This window comes from Perognathus longimembris, chromosome 21 (genome assembly GCF_023159225.1).
Source record: "Perognathus longimembris pacificus isolate PPM17 chromosome 21, ASM2315922v1, whole genome shotgun sequence".
NCBI lineage: Eukaryota > Metazoa > Chordata > Mammalia > Rodentia > Heteromyidae > Perognathus > Perognathus longimembris.
In genome coordinates, this window is record NC_063181.1 from 5,620,628 (window position 1) to 5,636,224 (window position 15,597).

General features: G+C 40.6%; 1 protein-coding gene across 1 annotated transcript; it reads right to left on the reverse strand.

Moving 5' to 3' along the window:
• Positions 1-174: 174 nt before the first annotated feature.
• On the reverse strand, positions 175-14,454 carry Esco2 (establishment of sister chromatid cohesion N-acetyltransferase 2). Its single transcript, XM_048330412.1, has 11 exons — positions 14,422-14,454; positions 13,500-13,568; positions 11,490-12,315; positions 10,014-10,104; positions 8,829-8,886; positions 6,366-6,492; positions 4,989-5,120; positions 3,820-3,909; positions 2,645-2,788; positions 1,815-1,990; positions 175-1,070 (listed from the first exon to the last, which is right to left on the reverse strand). Exons 2-11 carry the CDS (start codon positions 13,550-13,552, stop codon positions 938-940), a joined length of 1,830 nt encoding a protein of 609 aa, XP_048186369.1. The 5' UTR covers positions 13,553-13,568; positions 14,422-14,454; the 3' UTR covers positions 175-937.
• Between the last annotated feature and the right edge of the window lie 1,143 nt (positions 14,455-15,597).

Sequence of the window (15,597 nt, forward strand, 5' to 3'; positions counted from 1 at the left end):
CCCTAGCTTCTTCCCGCTCAAGGCTAGCACTCTGCCACTTGAGCCACAGCGCTGCTTCTGGCCGTTTTCTGTATATGTGGTGCTGGGGAATCGAACCTAGGGCCTCGTGTATCCGAGGCAGGCACTCTTGCTACTAGGCTATATCCCCAGCCCAACTTTTGCTTTTTAAGTTAAGTCCACCATTGAGCCATCGGATGCAATGGGGCATCCATTCTGTGAATGGCCTCCGTTCTAAGTGACAAGTCCTCTGAGGTAGCACAGCCAACACTTTTCATTTGACAGAAATTAATGGAATGACAACAGTGCAGAATAGAACTTAAATTTTAATCTAGTGTGCATTTGAATGATCTGTAAAAAGATCAAAACACAACTACAAAATTCTGTTCTACATATGTAGATTTGGGATACTTTACTCATTCCTTACCATCAAGTCTTACTGAATAAACTGAAATTCAAGACACCTAAATACCTTCAATTACATGGCTACAGATCTGTGCCTATGTAAGAACTCCTTATAGCAAATGGAGGCATTAGCTTGAAAACCTAAGTAGGTAAATTACTGGCCTGGATTTAATTTGCCTCTTGGCTTCTGATGAACAGGAATTAATCCTAGCTTAAAAGTTTAACAGTTCTTAAAGGACAAGTGACCCCATTTCTGTAGAAAAAGTCAAGGCTCTCACAGAGAAAGCAAGTGATTTTTACTTATAGCTATAATGTTTCACAATGAAGAACTCGAGTGCTATTCAGTATTGTCCAATACTTTTCTCTTTCTGGGAAGTTTAGGTGGTTTCCAGTGAATTTACTCTGACTTTCTAACTCAAGGTACGACATTTGGCAGAGATGCATGCCTCACTTTTTATTTTGATGTTAGCTAATGTTGACTGATAAACTAGCTGAACTTAGCTACACCACATCAGTTTTATCATTAGAATTGGCTTTAACTATTAAAATTGTATACAAGGAAATTAGGGGTATTGCAGTACTTGGTTGCAAATAACTTGCCATCTGGTGTTGGGTCAGAAAATGCTATTTCATTGGTGCTGAGAAAACAGCCAAACATGAAGCAATTCCTGAAAAAAAGAGGAAAAGATTATTTAACAATGGACTCAACATAAAACAAAATTAACAAGAGCTTTGAAAAGACCAACACAAATCTACATCTTCAACTCTCCTTAATTTTGCTCAACTGAAAAAAGACATTGAAATAGTTAAGAGAAGAATTCTTCAGGGGCTGAGGATATGGCCTAGTGGCAAGAGTGCTTGCCTTGTATACATGAGGCCCTGGGTTCGATTCCCCAGCACCACATATACAGAAAATGGCCAGAAGTGTCGCTGTGGCTCAAGTGGCAGAGTGCTAGCCTTGAGCAAAAAGAAGCCAGGGACAGTGCTCAGGCCCTGAGTCCAAGCCCCAGGACTGGCCAAAAAAAAAAAAAAGAATTCTTCAAATTCTTCAATATATATATATAAGACACTGGCTGCGAAAAAGGATGGGAGAAGAGCGAAAACAAAAGCTAAATTAATGGCATGGTGGTGGTACAGGCCTGTACTGCCAGCACTTGGGAGGGGCAGAAGCATTGTAACATATTTTAATAAAGCAATGGTCTGTAACAAATAGCCCTTTATCCTTTGAGAAACCCTAGCAGGAATGTTGTACATCTATTATTTGCTTCTAGTGCCAACATTTGGCTCAGCCTGACAGAACTTACATGGAAGTGTCTTCCTGACAGCCTAACTTTGGCTCATGAGCAAAGAGGTCCTTGGAAAACTAAGGACGGGGACTGAAGATGGTTGGTATCAATTTTATGTCTTCTTACCTGACAGTGTCCACCAGTCGTCTTGCAATGCGCTTCCTTCTTTTCAGTTTGAAAACCCAGATCCTGCTGATCCCACAGATGGCAGGTTCTGGCACATTCGAACACTGCCAAGCTCTAGGACTTTCTTTAGAGCTTGCGGATTCTGGGTCAGGTGGTTCTGACAGGACACGGAAGGCCTGCAATGATACACAGAAGCACTTACAGATACATTCCTATTTTCCTTTTTCAATTACACAACTCTTTTTTCTTTAAATATCCCTAAAGAAAATCTATAAAATAAGTACAGCAAAGATAAAGAAACCTACGCATACTGCTAAGAAATACATGAAGTCATTAGGATAAACTCTAAACACTCCTTCAAAATACTGTTAAAATGAGTAAAGTTGTTAGATATAAAAACTAAACTAAAACCAGTAGCATTCCCACACAAAGGCAAAGTCACCATGAAACTACTGCCAATCAGACAAATCAACTGCTGTTCTCATTCATGATACAAAAGAAACATGTTTTCTGAAACATCACTAGTTTCAAAACAAGATTCTAATTAAGGGACAAGTAATAACTATTTCATGAAATACACTGATCTGCACTAAGCCACATGGTTCAATAATTTGGATCTACAGATTGTAGTTAAATGTTTCTTTATTTCATAGACTGATTTACTCTGCTTATGTAAGATAAAATGCCAAATATAAATTGTCCACATGGCCCAAGGATATTTTCAGGGGGGAAAGAATAATGGTAGAAGTCTTATATGCTCACAGAGACTTTTTCAAACGACTTTTCCTCATAAATGATGCCAATAATGAAATGAGAGACATATACCATACCTGTTTGATAGGTTCTGCAATTAAACACCCAACTACTCTCTTTTCATCAGATACATAGAGAAAAGTTTTGGTTTTATCTGAACACTTGGGAATGGCTTGCTGGAAACCCAACTCTTGATCCACAAGTTCTTTTACATCTTCTACCTACAAAACCAAGAGGTAAATTTGTTTCAAAGAGCACAATAGAAACTATATATAATTACTACCATTATCCTATCTATATAGTTATATATTATATCAATATGCAATTTAGCCCCTTTATATTTCTATTTCCTAAATTGGGACACTCCTAAAATTAAATCTCACTATTGATGTGTACATCTGGTAGTTGAGAAAGCTTTATAAACTGTTTTTTGGTTTGTTTGTTTTCTGTGCTTATCCTGGGGCTTGAACTCAGGACTTAGGTGCTGTCCCTCAGCTCTTTTGCTCAAGGCTAGTGCTCTACCACTTGAGCCACAGCCCCACTTGTGGCTTTTGGTGGTTAATTGGGGATACGAGTCTCACAGATTTTCCTGTGTTTGAACTTCAATCCTCAGATCTCAGCTTCCTGAGTAACTAGGATTATATATGTGAGCCATGAGCACCCAGTTTATAAACTTGTTTTGAATGAACGCTTTTAGAGAAGTTCAGAATCCTCAGGGACATAAGGAACCATCAAAACAGATCTGCTTAACTTTATCCATTGTTTGCGTTGGCTTAAATATCCAATTCAAGAAACACAGGCAACACTAACGTAAGAACTGGACTATTAATTCATCAAGGCTGAAAAGCTGAGATGATGTTTATCTTTAATTTCCAACTAATACTCCTTTGTCTTTTTTTGTGTGTGTGCTATTACTGAGGCTTGAACTCAGGACCTTACACTTTCACTTGCCTTTTTTTGTGCAAGGCTGGTGGTGCTCTACCACTTGACCCAAACCTGGGCTTTGCTGGAGATAACTGTCTCTTGGACATTTCTGTCTGATCTGGCTTCCAACTGTGCTCCTCAGATCTCAGCCTCCTGAGAAGTTGGGATTCCAGGCCTGAGCCACCAGTACCTGGCATTTGTTTTTTTAATTCAAAGTTGAGTTTTTGTATAAGTGACCAGAAAGTCATCCTATTGCATGCATCAAAGTTATCTGTGTATCATCCAAGCACTTCGGACTCCAACACAGAGTAAGGATTACAAAGATCACCTTTCTCAGGGCGTAACTTGGATCATGCGGCAGAATCAACACAATTTTTCCATCCCAAAACTCCGCAACCACTCTCTCTTTTTTCCAGCCCTGCCAAAAAGGAGAACAAAAGGTAGTTCATTTGTAAAGAGAGAACAAAAACAATATTAAATAATTTGGTCTAGAGAAGATGAAAGTATAAAATCAAATTAAAAGTAACATGGGAAGACAAAGATTCTTAGAAGAATTCTCTGGCTGATGTGAACAGAATGGAAAGAGCCAGAATTTAAAGTATACTTATATAGCAGTATGAGGGGATCTTCTCATGTCTGAGGCTTGGGTTTCTTTTTGTTTGTTTGTTTGTACTGCTAGTAGGACTTGAGTGAGTGAGTCAAGCTTTTACTCGAGGCTGGTGCTCTACCATGTAAACCAGTTTCACTTCCTGCTTTTTAGTGGTTAATTTGAGGCAAGTGTCTCACAGACTTTCCTGCCCATGCTGGCTTTGAACTGCAATCTCTGAAGATCTCAGCCCCTGCGTAGTCAGGGTTACTTACAGGTGTGAACCACCAGTGCCCAACAGAGTTTTGTATTTTGATTGTTGAACTCTGTTCACAGCCAAGAGTCAGGACATACATATTATATACTCAAATCAATGACAATATTCTTAGACTATAAGTTTGAAACAGTACTAAATAAAAGCTAGTTTGGGACTAGGGTAAATACAGATCAGTGGTAGAGTGTTGGCTTAGCATAGGCAAGGTCCAGGGTTTTGATGTCCAATTGTACTGAACCAAAATAAGGGAGATTTTAAAAGCGTATCAGTCTCAATTATTTTGTTGTTGTTGTGGTACTTGTGTTTGAGCTCAAACTCAACCTCAGATTTCCTTGGCTTTCTTGCTCAAGGCCGGCATTCTACCACTACATCCACGTCCCTAGCCCTGCTTTTTTGCTGATTATTTTGGAGATAGGAGTAGCAAGTTTTTCTGCCCAGGCTGGCTTCAAACTACAAATCTTCTAGACCTCAGCCTCCTGAAGTTAAAGAGTTGCAGGCATGAGCTACCAGCATCCGGCTTCAGCTCCAACTTTTAAAGAAAAACACCTGCAGGCAATGAAACATTTATGGACTTTAAGCATTTCGATGTTTAATGGGAAGAAGTATCTCTTCGACCTGGGAGACTACGTTGACTCACCACGTACTTGACTCCCTCCAGGAATCTCTGGTGGTGCTGGGCGTGCTGCAGTTCATCCTCAGGGTTGGCAGCAGAGTAGATCATGCCACAAGACTTACACATGGTAGTCCCAAAATGTTTCTGACCTGCATCCTGCAATTGAAGAAAAGAAATCCACCTAAATAGTTCCACAAAGAGCCCTAAATTAAGTTCATCGAACCACTCATTCAAACGTCTCCTTATTTTCCTTTATGCTTGCATAAGTAAAATACTAGATGAAACTTAGTCACTATTATCCTTTTTCTTGTGCCAAAAAATGGGGGAATGAGAAGCAGAATCGTAACAATGCTGATACAAATGACCTCTTCTCTTTAAATGGTTTGTATAAGCACGCTCTGTTATTCCTACCCACACACAGTCTAAGGAATAAGAATAAACCGTAAGATTTGTTGTTCAGATGGCTGGTGCTGGTGGCCCACGCCTGTAACCCTAGTTACTTGAGAGGCTGAGATCTGAAGATCACAGGAAGGTCTAAACTAACAACAACAACAAAAAAAGTAGAAGTGGAGCTGTGGCTCAAATGGTAGAGTGTGAGTCTTGAGCAAAAGCAGCTCAGGGTAGAGCCTAATCCTTGAGTTCAAGCCCCAGAACCAGCACAACAACAACAACAGCAACCTTATTGCTAAGATGAACAGTAGAACTTCCTTATGAAGCTTTTAAATGAAAGACCAAAAAAGCCTGTTTCAAGGAGAAAAAAGTAAAAGCATAGGATTTCTATATTAATTACATAGTATTTTTAAGTGGCTGGGAATGTCAAAACCCTCTTAACTTTGCTTCAAGAATATAATTGCACGTATAATTACATGATATGTAGTAAGAATGTGGATAAGCACAGATAATTCACGAGTATAGGGAAGCAGGAATAACTGACTTCACAATTCTCTCATAAAGTACTGTTACTGCCATCAAAAATACCTGGATCTGCCCTAATACTGGGGTTGGCAAACTTTTTCTGTAAAAAGCCAAAAGCAAATAATTTAGGCTTTCCTAGGCCACATCTAGTTTTTAAAAATCTAATAGCCACTTGTAACTTACAGGCCACGGAGCTGGAATTGGCCTGTGTCCAGTTTACTAAATGTAGTTTTAACTCAATATATCTGTTCCCATTAATGCTTTTGTGGATCAATCATTTTACCTAGAAATAACTCACTATCAGCCCTGTAGTAAGATAATAGTACTACCCAGCACTGTCTTCTGTGTTACCACCACAGCAAAGATGGCATTTGCAAAACTCTAAATAGCTATTTCCGAAATTAACAATGTTAAGATAAATATCTGCCTTCATAGTGTACACGTGAAATCCACGTGCAAGAGGAACTCTGTTCTGAATTTACTTACAATGATGAGCTGGTCTTTTGTTTCTTTATTCGTATCTCTTATGTTTATATTTTTCTGAAGATTAGCCTGTTTCAAGCACTTAATACCACTCATGGATCCCAAAGAAGTCTGTTCTTCAGCTGTAGATCTTGAAATGAAAAGTTGACAAATATTACCTAACAGTGAGAGAAACCTGAAGCCCATTCGGAGAGCGCATTCAGTAACTTGCTCCCGGGAGCCCACCGTTAAGACTCAAATCCTGCCGCTCTGACTTCAAGTGGATAAATAGAATCAACTTTCAAAGTTGACTTCATTCCCTAAGAGAACTTTCTTTTTTGCGTTAACAAATCTATTTAAAGTCTAAAGAAATTACCAGGTAATCACAGCAAATAAGTAGACTTTAATACCAAATCTCACAGACAACCAGTCACCAGATTAGGATCCAACAACTTTTCTTTCAGGCAATGAGTGAATAAGTTCATTTCCCCCCCCTCACAATGAAGGCAGAATCAAAGCATTAAAAAAAAATTTTGTGTGTGTGTGCCAGTCTCTGGGCTTGGACTCAGGGCCTGAGCACTGTCCCTGGCTTCTTTTTGCTCAAGGCTAGCACTCTGCCACTTGAGCCATAGTGCCACTTCTGGCCATTTTCTATATATGTGGTGCTGGGGAATTGAACCCAGGGCCTCATGTATACGAGACAAGCGCTCTTGCCACTAGGCCATATTCCCAGCCCCAAGCATTAAAATTTTTAAGAGTGTTTTTTTCTTCCGGTGCTAGTACTAGGGCTTTAACTCGATACTATACAATAGATGCTTCTTAAATGTTTTTCAAATGAATAAAACATAAGCCAGTCAGTTGTGGGGACACACAAGATCCCAGAGACTTGAGACAGAAGGATGGCAAGTCCGAGGCCAGCTCAGGGAAAACAAGCAAAGATCCTATCAAAATCCGAGGAAAAGCCAGGCATGGGTGGCTCTGGCCTGGAACCCTGGCTACTCAGGAGACGGAGACTTGGGAGGATGATCCTCCTGGAACAAAAAGCTTGCAGCCAGCCTGGACAGAAAAGTCTAAAACAGAAAAGTCTGCAAGACTCTATCGTTAATAAACCAGCAAAAACCAGACTGGAGGCATAGTGTCAGCTATGAACAAAAAAGCCCAGAGAGAGAGAGAACACCAGGTCCTGAAGTCAAGCCCCAGTGCCAGCACCAAAAATCAAACCAACAAAAACAATGTGGTTCAAATAGTACAACACTTGCACAAAGCCACGGGTTCGATCCCAAGTACCATGACCATGCACCTAGAGAATCTTAATCTACTTGAAATGGTATTATGCTAAAAATAATATACTATTAATCCAAGTAACTGTTGATAATCTGACATTTTGGGTCCTACAAAGAGTAATTTCACAACCAAGTCAAGTCAGTGGCTCACGTCTGTAATCTCATAATAACCACAGCTACTCAGAAGGCTGAGATGTGAGGATTGTAGTTCAAAGCCAGCCCAGGCAGGAAAGTCTGTGAGATTCTTATCTCCAATTACACATCAAAAAGCTGGAAGTAGAGGTGTGGCTCAAGTGGTAGAGTGCCAGCCTTGAGCAAAGATGACAAAGGAGAGCTTGAGGTTCGGAGTTGAAGCTCTTGTATCAGCACACACACAAAATAAGAATAATACTTGTCTTCTAGATTATTGCAAAGGTTAATACCATAGATACAAACTAATTGATAGCGGGCAGATATTATATATTAAAAATGATCTTTCAAGCCCACGAAGATCTTTGCCATTTCTCAACTCTAAAGTCTTACAGAGTTTCTATGAAAATAATTAACTTTATATCCTACTTTTTGTAAGGTCTACTCCTGGGAGGGCTCCAGGCAGATGCCCCCGCCTGTTTAAGTCTCCACCCCAGCACACCCTTCTCTGAGGTCACACCCCAATCCACCTGGACACACCTCCCAGCCCCTGCCTGGGATAAGGCACCCCCCCCCCCCAGGTGTGACTCGATCTCTTGCCCACTGCTGGTGCCTCGGACTTGGCAGCACCCCAACAGTTCAGCAGAATAAAGTTCTCCCTTTTGCTCGAATACTTATGTGGTGTTCTCCATCGTCAGCTGCCTACATCTATAATTCTTACGCTGTCAATATTATTCTTGTATTTCCCTTAGTGGTGAAGTAAATATTCTAAGTTAAATAGCATAAGAAAAAGAGGTCTATGTAATTAATGAAACTTCAACATTAAAGCAAGAGCCAGGCGCCAGTGCCTCATGCCTGTGATCCTAGTAGCCCAGGTCTGAGGATCCAAAGCCAGACTGGGCAGGAAAGCCCATGAGACTTCACCATCAGAAATCCAGATGTGGTGCTGTGGGTCAAAGTGGTAGAGCGCTAGCCTTGAGGGAAAAAGCTCAGGGACAGTGCCCAGGATGAGTTTGAGACCCACAACGACAAAAAATAATAAAAATTAAAAAATTAAAGCAAGAACAATTCCTACCTTTTTGCACTGACTGAAGACACATTAAAGATGGGGTAGACAGTCGACTCAGGAGAAACTGGTAGGGAAAAAAAACAGCAATTTTTTTTTTTAACCAAATAAAATCAAAGTCTAAAGACTTGGAAAGTTAGTAGGGCCAAACTATTCACAACTTGACTTCAAGACATAATCAAGATCACTGCTGGCAAAGAAGAGCAGAAAAGGTCAGCTAGAAATAAATCCATATAGCTGATTTGGGCAAAGGGCAATCGAAACAAACAGACTTCAGCATATAGTGCTGGACAGGCTACACGTCCACAGGCAAAAACATTCTACATGCTCACATATCACATAAGAACTCACTCAAAATAAAGTGCTGGTCAAAATGCAAACCACAGAAGTGTAGAATGAAGCTTGTGTGGTGAAGCATGTCAGAGATACCAATACTGATTCATACTAATGTGTGCGGATGAATATGCACAGAAACAAATTACAGATGTGTGTCATATACATGTAGTTGGTTGGCAAAATGTTAATTCATTTCTGTAAATACTTATAATTTGCTAAGGATTGGGTAATTAAACAATGACACTGTAAGTTAATAGGATTTCAGATCCAAGAGGAACTTAAACATTAACGCTGGTGATTAATGCCTGTAATCCTAGTTAATCAAGAGGCCGAGATCTGAGCATCAAGGTTTGAAACCAGCACAGGCAAGAAAGTCCATGAGATTATTGCCAATTAACCAGTGCCCGCCACCCCCTCCTCAAAAAAAAGATGTAAGTGGAGCTGTGGCTCAAGTGGTAGAGCACCAGCCTTGAGCAGACAACCTAAGGAACAGTGCCTTGGCGGACTGCGGGCGCGCGCGTGCGTGTATAGTAAATTTGCTTTTACTCCTTGCTGTTATTTTGGGTAAAATATAAATAATTCTTTCAAGGAGGACACTCAAATCCAGAGCTTAGGCAATTTGGCCACAACTACAGATCTATTAAGCCTTACTATTTTTTGTACACAGTTTTAACTTAAAAGCTCCTTTCCTCCTGATTTTTAAAACATTCTGTGTTGTTTTACCACAGAAATTACTTACTAAAAATGCGTACATTAGTAAAAACTAGCCCCAGAAACTATCATTATATATGAGTTTCACATACACAAATCCTAAGCATTATTACAAGTAGCTAAACCCTTATGAGAAATTTTACTTACTTGTCTTGTTTTCAACAGAATTCTCTGAAGGAAAATTGTTACCTTCATCGAGTTTATATTTCTTTGAAGAAACTACTGCACCAGATGAATCCTAAAAATAATGACCATGTTTAAAAAAAAAGTAAACGCAATCTGTCACTTAGTTTTCTATTTAGTGAGTGAATCTTATTGGTTAATTTCCAAAACAGTTCATTATGGGTTATAATTCAAAATGGGCTTTTTTTTTCAATTTTTTATTACCAAACTAATGTACAGAGAGGTTACAATTTCATACGTTAGGCATTTCTTGTACTGTTACCTTGTCCCTCATACCCCCTCCCTCCTCCCCCTTTCCCTTTCCCCCCCTGAGGTATTCAGTTCACTTACAACAAACAGTTTTGCAAGTATTGCTTTTGTAGTTGTCTTTTTTTTTAAATCCTCAACTTTTAGGGAAAATTTCTTCTGTATTGATTAACGTAAATTGCCTTTTAAAAGCCAAGAGCACTTATTAATACTATAATTTGTCATTCTTGTCAAAAACATACTAATTTCCAGGTAAAGATGGCAGAAGAAGATTGCAGTTAACATTCTGAGCTGGCTAAGATTTTTCCTAGTTTCTAAGTTTTTGAATAGTAGCAAGAAAGTGGGAAGTGCAAAGTAGAAAATCCTGATGAATTTTTATTAACATTCCTAATTAGGTGAGTCAGGAAACATATAGCTGGGTGGGAAAAGAAGACATTCTTGATTAAAGCAGAGTTCCTCTTCTAAGATCTTATCATCTTAGAGAAGATGGGGAAAATCTGTCCGGATCATTTCTCTGGGCTCCACAGTGCCCCTTACCTTTTCAGATTCATCCTTAGAGAGCACAGACCTTTCTACAGACTTAAGACGCGTAAGTCCTGCTTCTCAGATTACTGAAAATAAGAACTGAACAAATATTTACATAACTAGCTCTTTAAAGTAAAACTCAAGAAATTATTTATTTGGTGCCAGGACTGAGGCTTGAACTCAGGGCCTGGGGCACTGCCCCTTGGCTTTTTGGCTCAAGGATGGCCATTTTACCAGTAGAGCCACAAGCTCCACTTCTGGCTTTTTAGTGGTTGTTAGTTAGAGTCTCATAGACTTTCCTGCTACAGCTGGCTTTGTGATCCTCAGATCTCGACTCCTGAGTAGGTAGGATTTCTAGTGTGAACTACTGGTGCTTGGCTAGAAAACAGACAGAAATGGTGTTACAGAGACTTAGTTATCTGTTTGCTATATGTAGACAGGAATAATTGGGAGATGGACAAGGATACTGCACTTCGTTTCTTTTGCTGGATTGAGATTGACTTTTCGCTTGCACTGATTTTTCTTAAACTGAGATAAATGCACTTGTAGGAGCAGCTCTCCAAACTAGAAAGAAAATCAAATCTTGTTCAACTACGTTATATATTATTTAGGCTGAAGACTTACTTGGCAGCTACTTTTGAAGTGATATATATACTTAGCTTTTCTTACCTTTATGAATTTCTCTTTGTTTGTACTTCTTGCAGGTAGTAGTTCACCATTCTCTTCTAGTAACGAGCACTCCAACACTTGATTCTCCACCAAAGTTTTTCTCTTACATACAACCTCTGAATCAGAATCTCTGATTGTTTCTGGTCTGCTTTTTTGTGTGACTCCTGGTGATATTGGGTCGTCTAGTGACAATTTTTTAAGAGACATTTTTTTCCTACTAACAAAAAATGCAGCTCCACCTTGGAGTGTAACCTGTGGTTTTACCTTTTGGCTTAGAACCCGCGGAGTATTGGGATTACTTTCAGCTAGATAACAATTACGTTCTTTCTTCACAAAAGGCTTATTTGTCATTTGATTTTGCTTGGAATTTCCAGACTCTCTTGATACATGCTTGATGTGTGTATAACTTCGTTGACACTTAGCAGTTAAACTCTTCTGTGTTTTTTTCTTCTTCTTTTTGATAGGGACTGGTTTTCCTTGCAGTTTTTCAGGCACAAGGAGTATAGGTTTATCTTCACCATTAGTCTGCAGACGAGATCTACTCTCTCTTATCAGCTTTCTCTCCAGTGGATTGAGGTACAACTTATCTTTGTTGTAAAAAGACACGGTGGACACAGCAGATTTAAATGGCGAGATGTGACTTGCAGATGACAATCCGGTTTTTGTAGTTGTTTTGCGTGGACTTGAAATCAAATGGTCTTGTGGAAAGCAATGTCCTCCATCTTCTTTTTTATCACCGTTCTGACAAATGTACTTTTTAGGTGATGGAAATAGACTTTCAGTGAGGTTCAAAATTAATTCCTGTGATGGAATGTCTGATAACAGACTATAAAAAGAAACAAAGTCCATTGATTATCATGTTCATTATTTTACTACAAAACTTATGGAGACAAATCCCCTTTATATAAAAAACAATACATATTGAAAACAAACATATAAAAGCATAAAGCAATAAATCCCTCTCCATCAAACATACACATACATCATATTTAATAAAGGAGGATTCTCAAATTGTCTTAACAAAGCATAATAACAGTTATTTACACAAAGGCTTTGGTGTGTGTGTTCAGAAAGCTATAAAAGCCAGGTTCTTTTCTTTTTTCTTTTTATGCCAATTAGGGGGTTTGAACAAGGCCAAGGCACTGTTTCTTAGGTTGTTTGCTCAAGGCTGGTGCTCTACCACTTAAGCCACTGCTCCACTTCACTTGTTGGTGAATTGGATAAGTTTTTCTCGGACTTTCTTGCCCAGGCTGGCTTTGAACCTCAATTCTCAGATCTCAGCTTCCTGAGTAGCTAGGATTAAGGTATGAGCCACCTGTGCCTAGCTTAAAAGCTGGTTTGTTTTAAATAAAATTGAATATTTATCACTGGTATCACATGTAATATAGAGAAAAATAGTCCCCTCATCCCCCCTTAACCACAAAGGGATACTTTCTAAGACCTTTGGTGGATGCCTGAAAATACAGACAGAATCCAATAATAGTATAGTATTCACTATACTTTCTATATATACCTATGTGAAGATTTAATTTATAAAATAGGCACAATAGGAGATTAACAGTAATAGAACAGGACATGAATTCTATGAATATAATTTCCTTAAAAAAATCTTACTATACAATCATTGTCTTTTTTTAATATTTTCAGATCCAGTTGACTCTAGGTAATAAAAACATCAGACACAGGGAAGTCTCTGTGGACAAAATTGTGGCATGCTTTAGAGATAAACATTTACTCTATATTGGACATTACATTAAGTATTACAGGAATGAGCAGAAAGAACAAGGAAATAAAACATTGCTTATTTCCTAGCCATAAAAAAAACTATTTGAGCCCCTCCCAAAAGACTAAATAATTTGTTACATGAACTTATGTATTTCCAAACTAGAACCAGAATACAGAATAACACTGTGGCCACAAAGAGTAGAGTTAGAAATACATGGAAATTTTAGGAGAAAAACAGGATAGCTTTTTCTTTTTGAAAGTTTGTACGTGTAGGATGACACTCACCTGTCACAGTTCAAAAAATTCCGCTTCCGCTTTCTTGGGGTGAACACTGCCATCTTCTTAAGCGAACTCCTAAAAGCTATAGGTAGGTAAAAATAACCAACTTCATCAGATAGGTATAAAAACCACTAGGCCAAAAATTTCAGAAATGCCTGTGGCAGCTAAAGATTCAGGGAAAAATGGGTTTTTATTTTTAAGTTATTTTGCGTACACTATATATATGATATATATGTATACATATGACATATATATATGGAGCTCCAAATATGGCCTAGTGGCAAGAGTGCTCATCTCATATACATGAAGCCCTGGGTTCGATTCCTCAGCATCACATATACAGAAAAAGCCAGAGGTGGCGCTGTGGCTCAAGTGGCAGAGTGCTAGCCTTCAGCAAAAGGAAGCCAGGGACAGTGCTCAGGCCCTGAGTTCGAGGCCCAGGACTGGCTAAATAAATATACACATATGTTTCAAACTGGAGAACGACCCTACCAAGCAGACAGGAGAGTATGCACGCTTTCCCCCTTTCACTGTCCCTTGATTAATTCATAATAGGTTCACTCCATGAAATCGCTCAGTCCTCCCTCCCTCCCCCTCCCATGGAACCCCCAGTTCCTGGGTGCCCCCCATCTCCACGCCCCACGAATGCAGAGACCCCAACTTCCTCCAGAGAGAGGGTGAGGGCGCCCACGACCCCCGTCTCGGCGTCCCGACCCTCGCACGGCTGCGGGAGCGCGGGCCGCCAGCCGGGCTCGGCCACTCGCACCCCGACGTCAAAGCCCGCAGAAGGAGCCGGGTGTGCGGGACCCCGCGGGGCTGGGCGAGGGAAACGCTGGACCCGCGAGGGCGGGAACCCTCCCGCGGCCTCGGCCTCCAGCCCGCCAACCCGCCCAGCCCGGACCCAAAGCGCTTTCGGCTTGACACGTACCTGGGCGCGCCCGGAGACGGCGGGGGCCGCGGCTCGTACCCGCAGCCCGGACGGCTCAGCTACCTCTCTCCGCAGCCCGCTCCAGCATATTCAAACCAGCGCGCGCCGGGCGACACAGACGCCTCCGCGTTCTGATTCGTCACCGGCTCAGACACCGGCTCCCTGATTGGCCACTCCCGAGCGCTGGCCCCGCCCCCAGGCGAGGGAGGTCGGCTAGCTTCTCCCGCCCTTCGGAGGCGGAAAAGACTTCTCCGCAGCGGGTGGGGGAGGGGGGGAGGGAGGGAGGGAGGGAGGGGGGAACTCGCCCCTGTCAACATCCCGCAGCCGTGCGGCGCTTCCCCCGGGGTGCATTCTGGGAATTGTAGTTTGGGGGAACCGACGAACTCGAGGTCAAGATCTGGGGTCACTGGATGTAGGAAGCTTTTTGAGGCACTTTTTTGTTACTTTTGACGTCAGACGGTTGTACTTTTATTAAAAAAAAAATTAGTAATGCTTCAGGTTCCTATTCCCACTATCTTTTGCGTTTCCAAACTCAGATCAGGGCATGAGTATCTGCTAGGATCCAAGCATTCTATATATATACATATACATATATATATATAATCATTCCCATTCGCAGAGCATAAAACTGAAAATTATTATTTATGAAACATCGTTTCTTGCACTGGGAAACATGGCTGTTCTGAAAGCATTACTCCTCGGTTTTTAATTATTGCTGTCTTTCAGTCCCTATCTCTGGTTTAGTTTGAAATAAATCTAAGTGGTGCACTCAACTTTACAGAATGAAACTGGTCAGAATGAAGTGTCGAAAGACAAAATTGGAAAAAAAAAGTAAGGTTCTCCCAGAAAGGAAACCCGCCACATGGTTCAGAAAGAAAGGAGTTTATTGGGAGGGAAAGCAAACTGCCAGCCCATACAAGATGGAAGCATGGGGAGACAGTGTTGAGGGGAGTAGAACTGACTACATCTTGATTAGGGAAACATGGTAACAATTGTTAGAATGAAGTTAAATATTAGGTCAACCTGACCTCAAAATTCTGCTTTTGTAAATGGCTTTGCTTGACTTGTTTGTTGCTTGCTCTACCCCCTGCTTCAACCCCCTACACCTGTGCTACGCTTTTACCTGTATAAGCCCCAGCTCAAGGCCTGTTAGGGGTCACGGTGGCAGCTCCCAAG

Coding starts and splice junctions, on each gene's coding strand:
- Esco2 (XM_048330412.1), bottom strand. CDS start 13,552: ATGGCAGTGTTCACCCCAAGAAAGCGGAAGCGGAATTTTTTGAACTGT. Junction 10,105..11,489: donor ACAAAGAGAAATTCATAAAG/GTAAGAAAAGCT, acceptor CATTATTTTTAG/GATTCATCTGGTGCAGTAGT. Junction 2,789..3,819: donor CAAGTTACGCCCTGAGAAAG/GTGATCTTTGTA, acceptor TTGGTTTTGTAG/GTAGAAGATGTAAAAGAACT.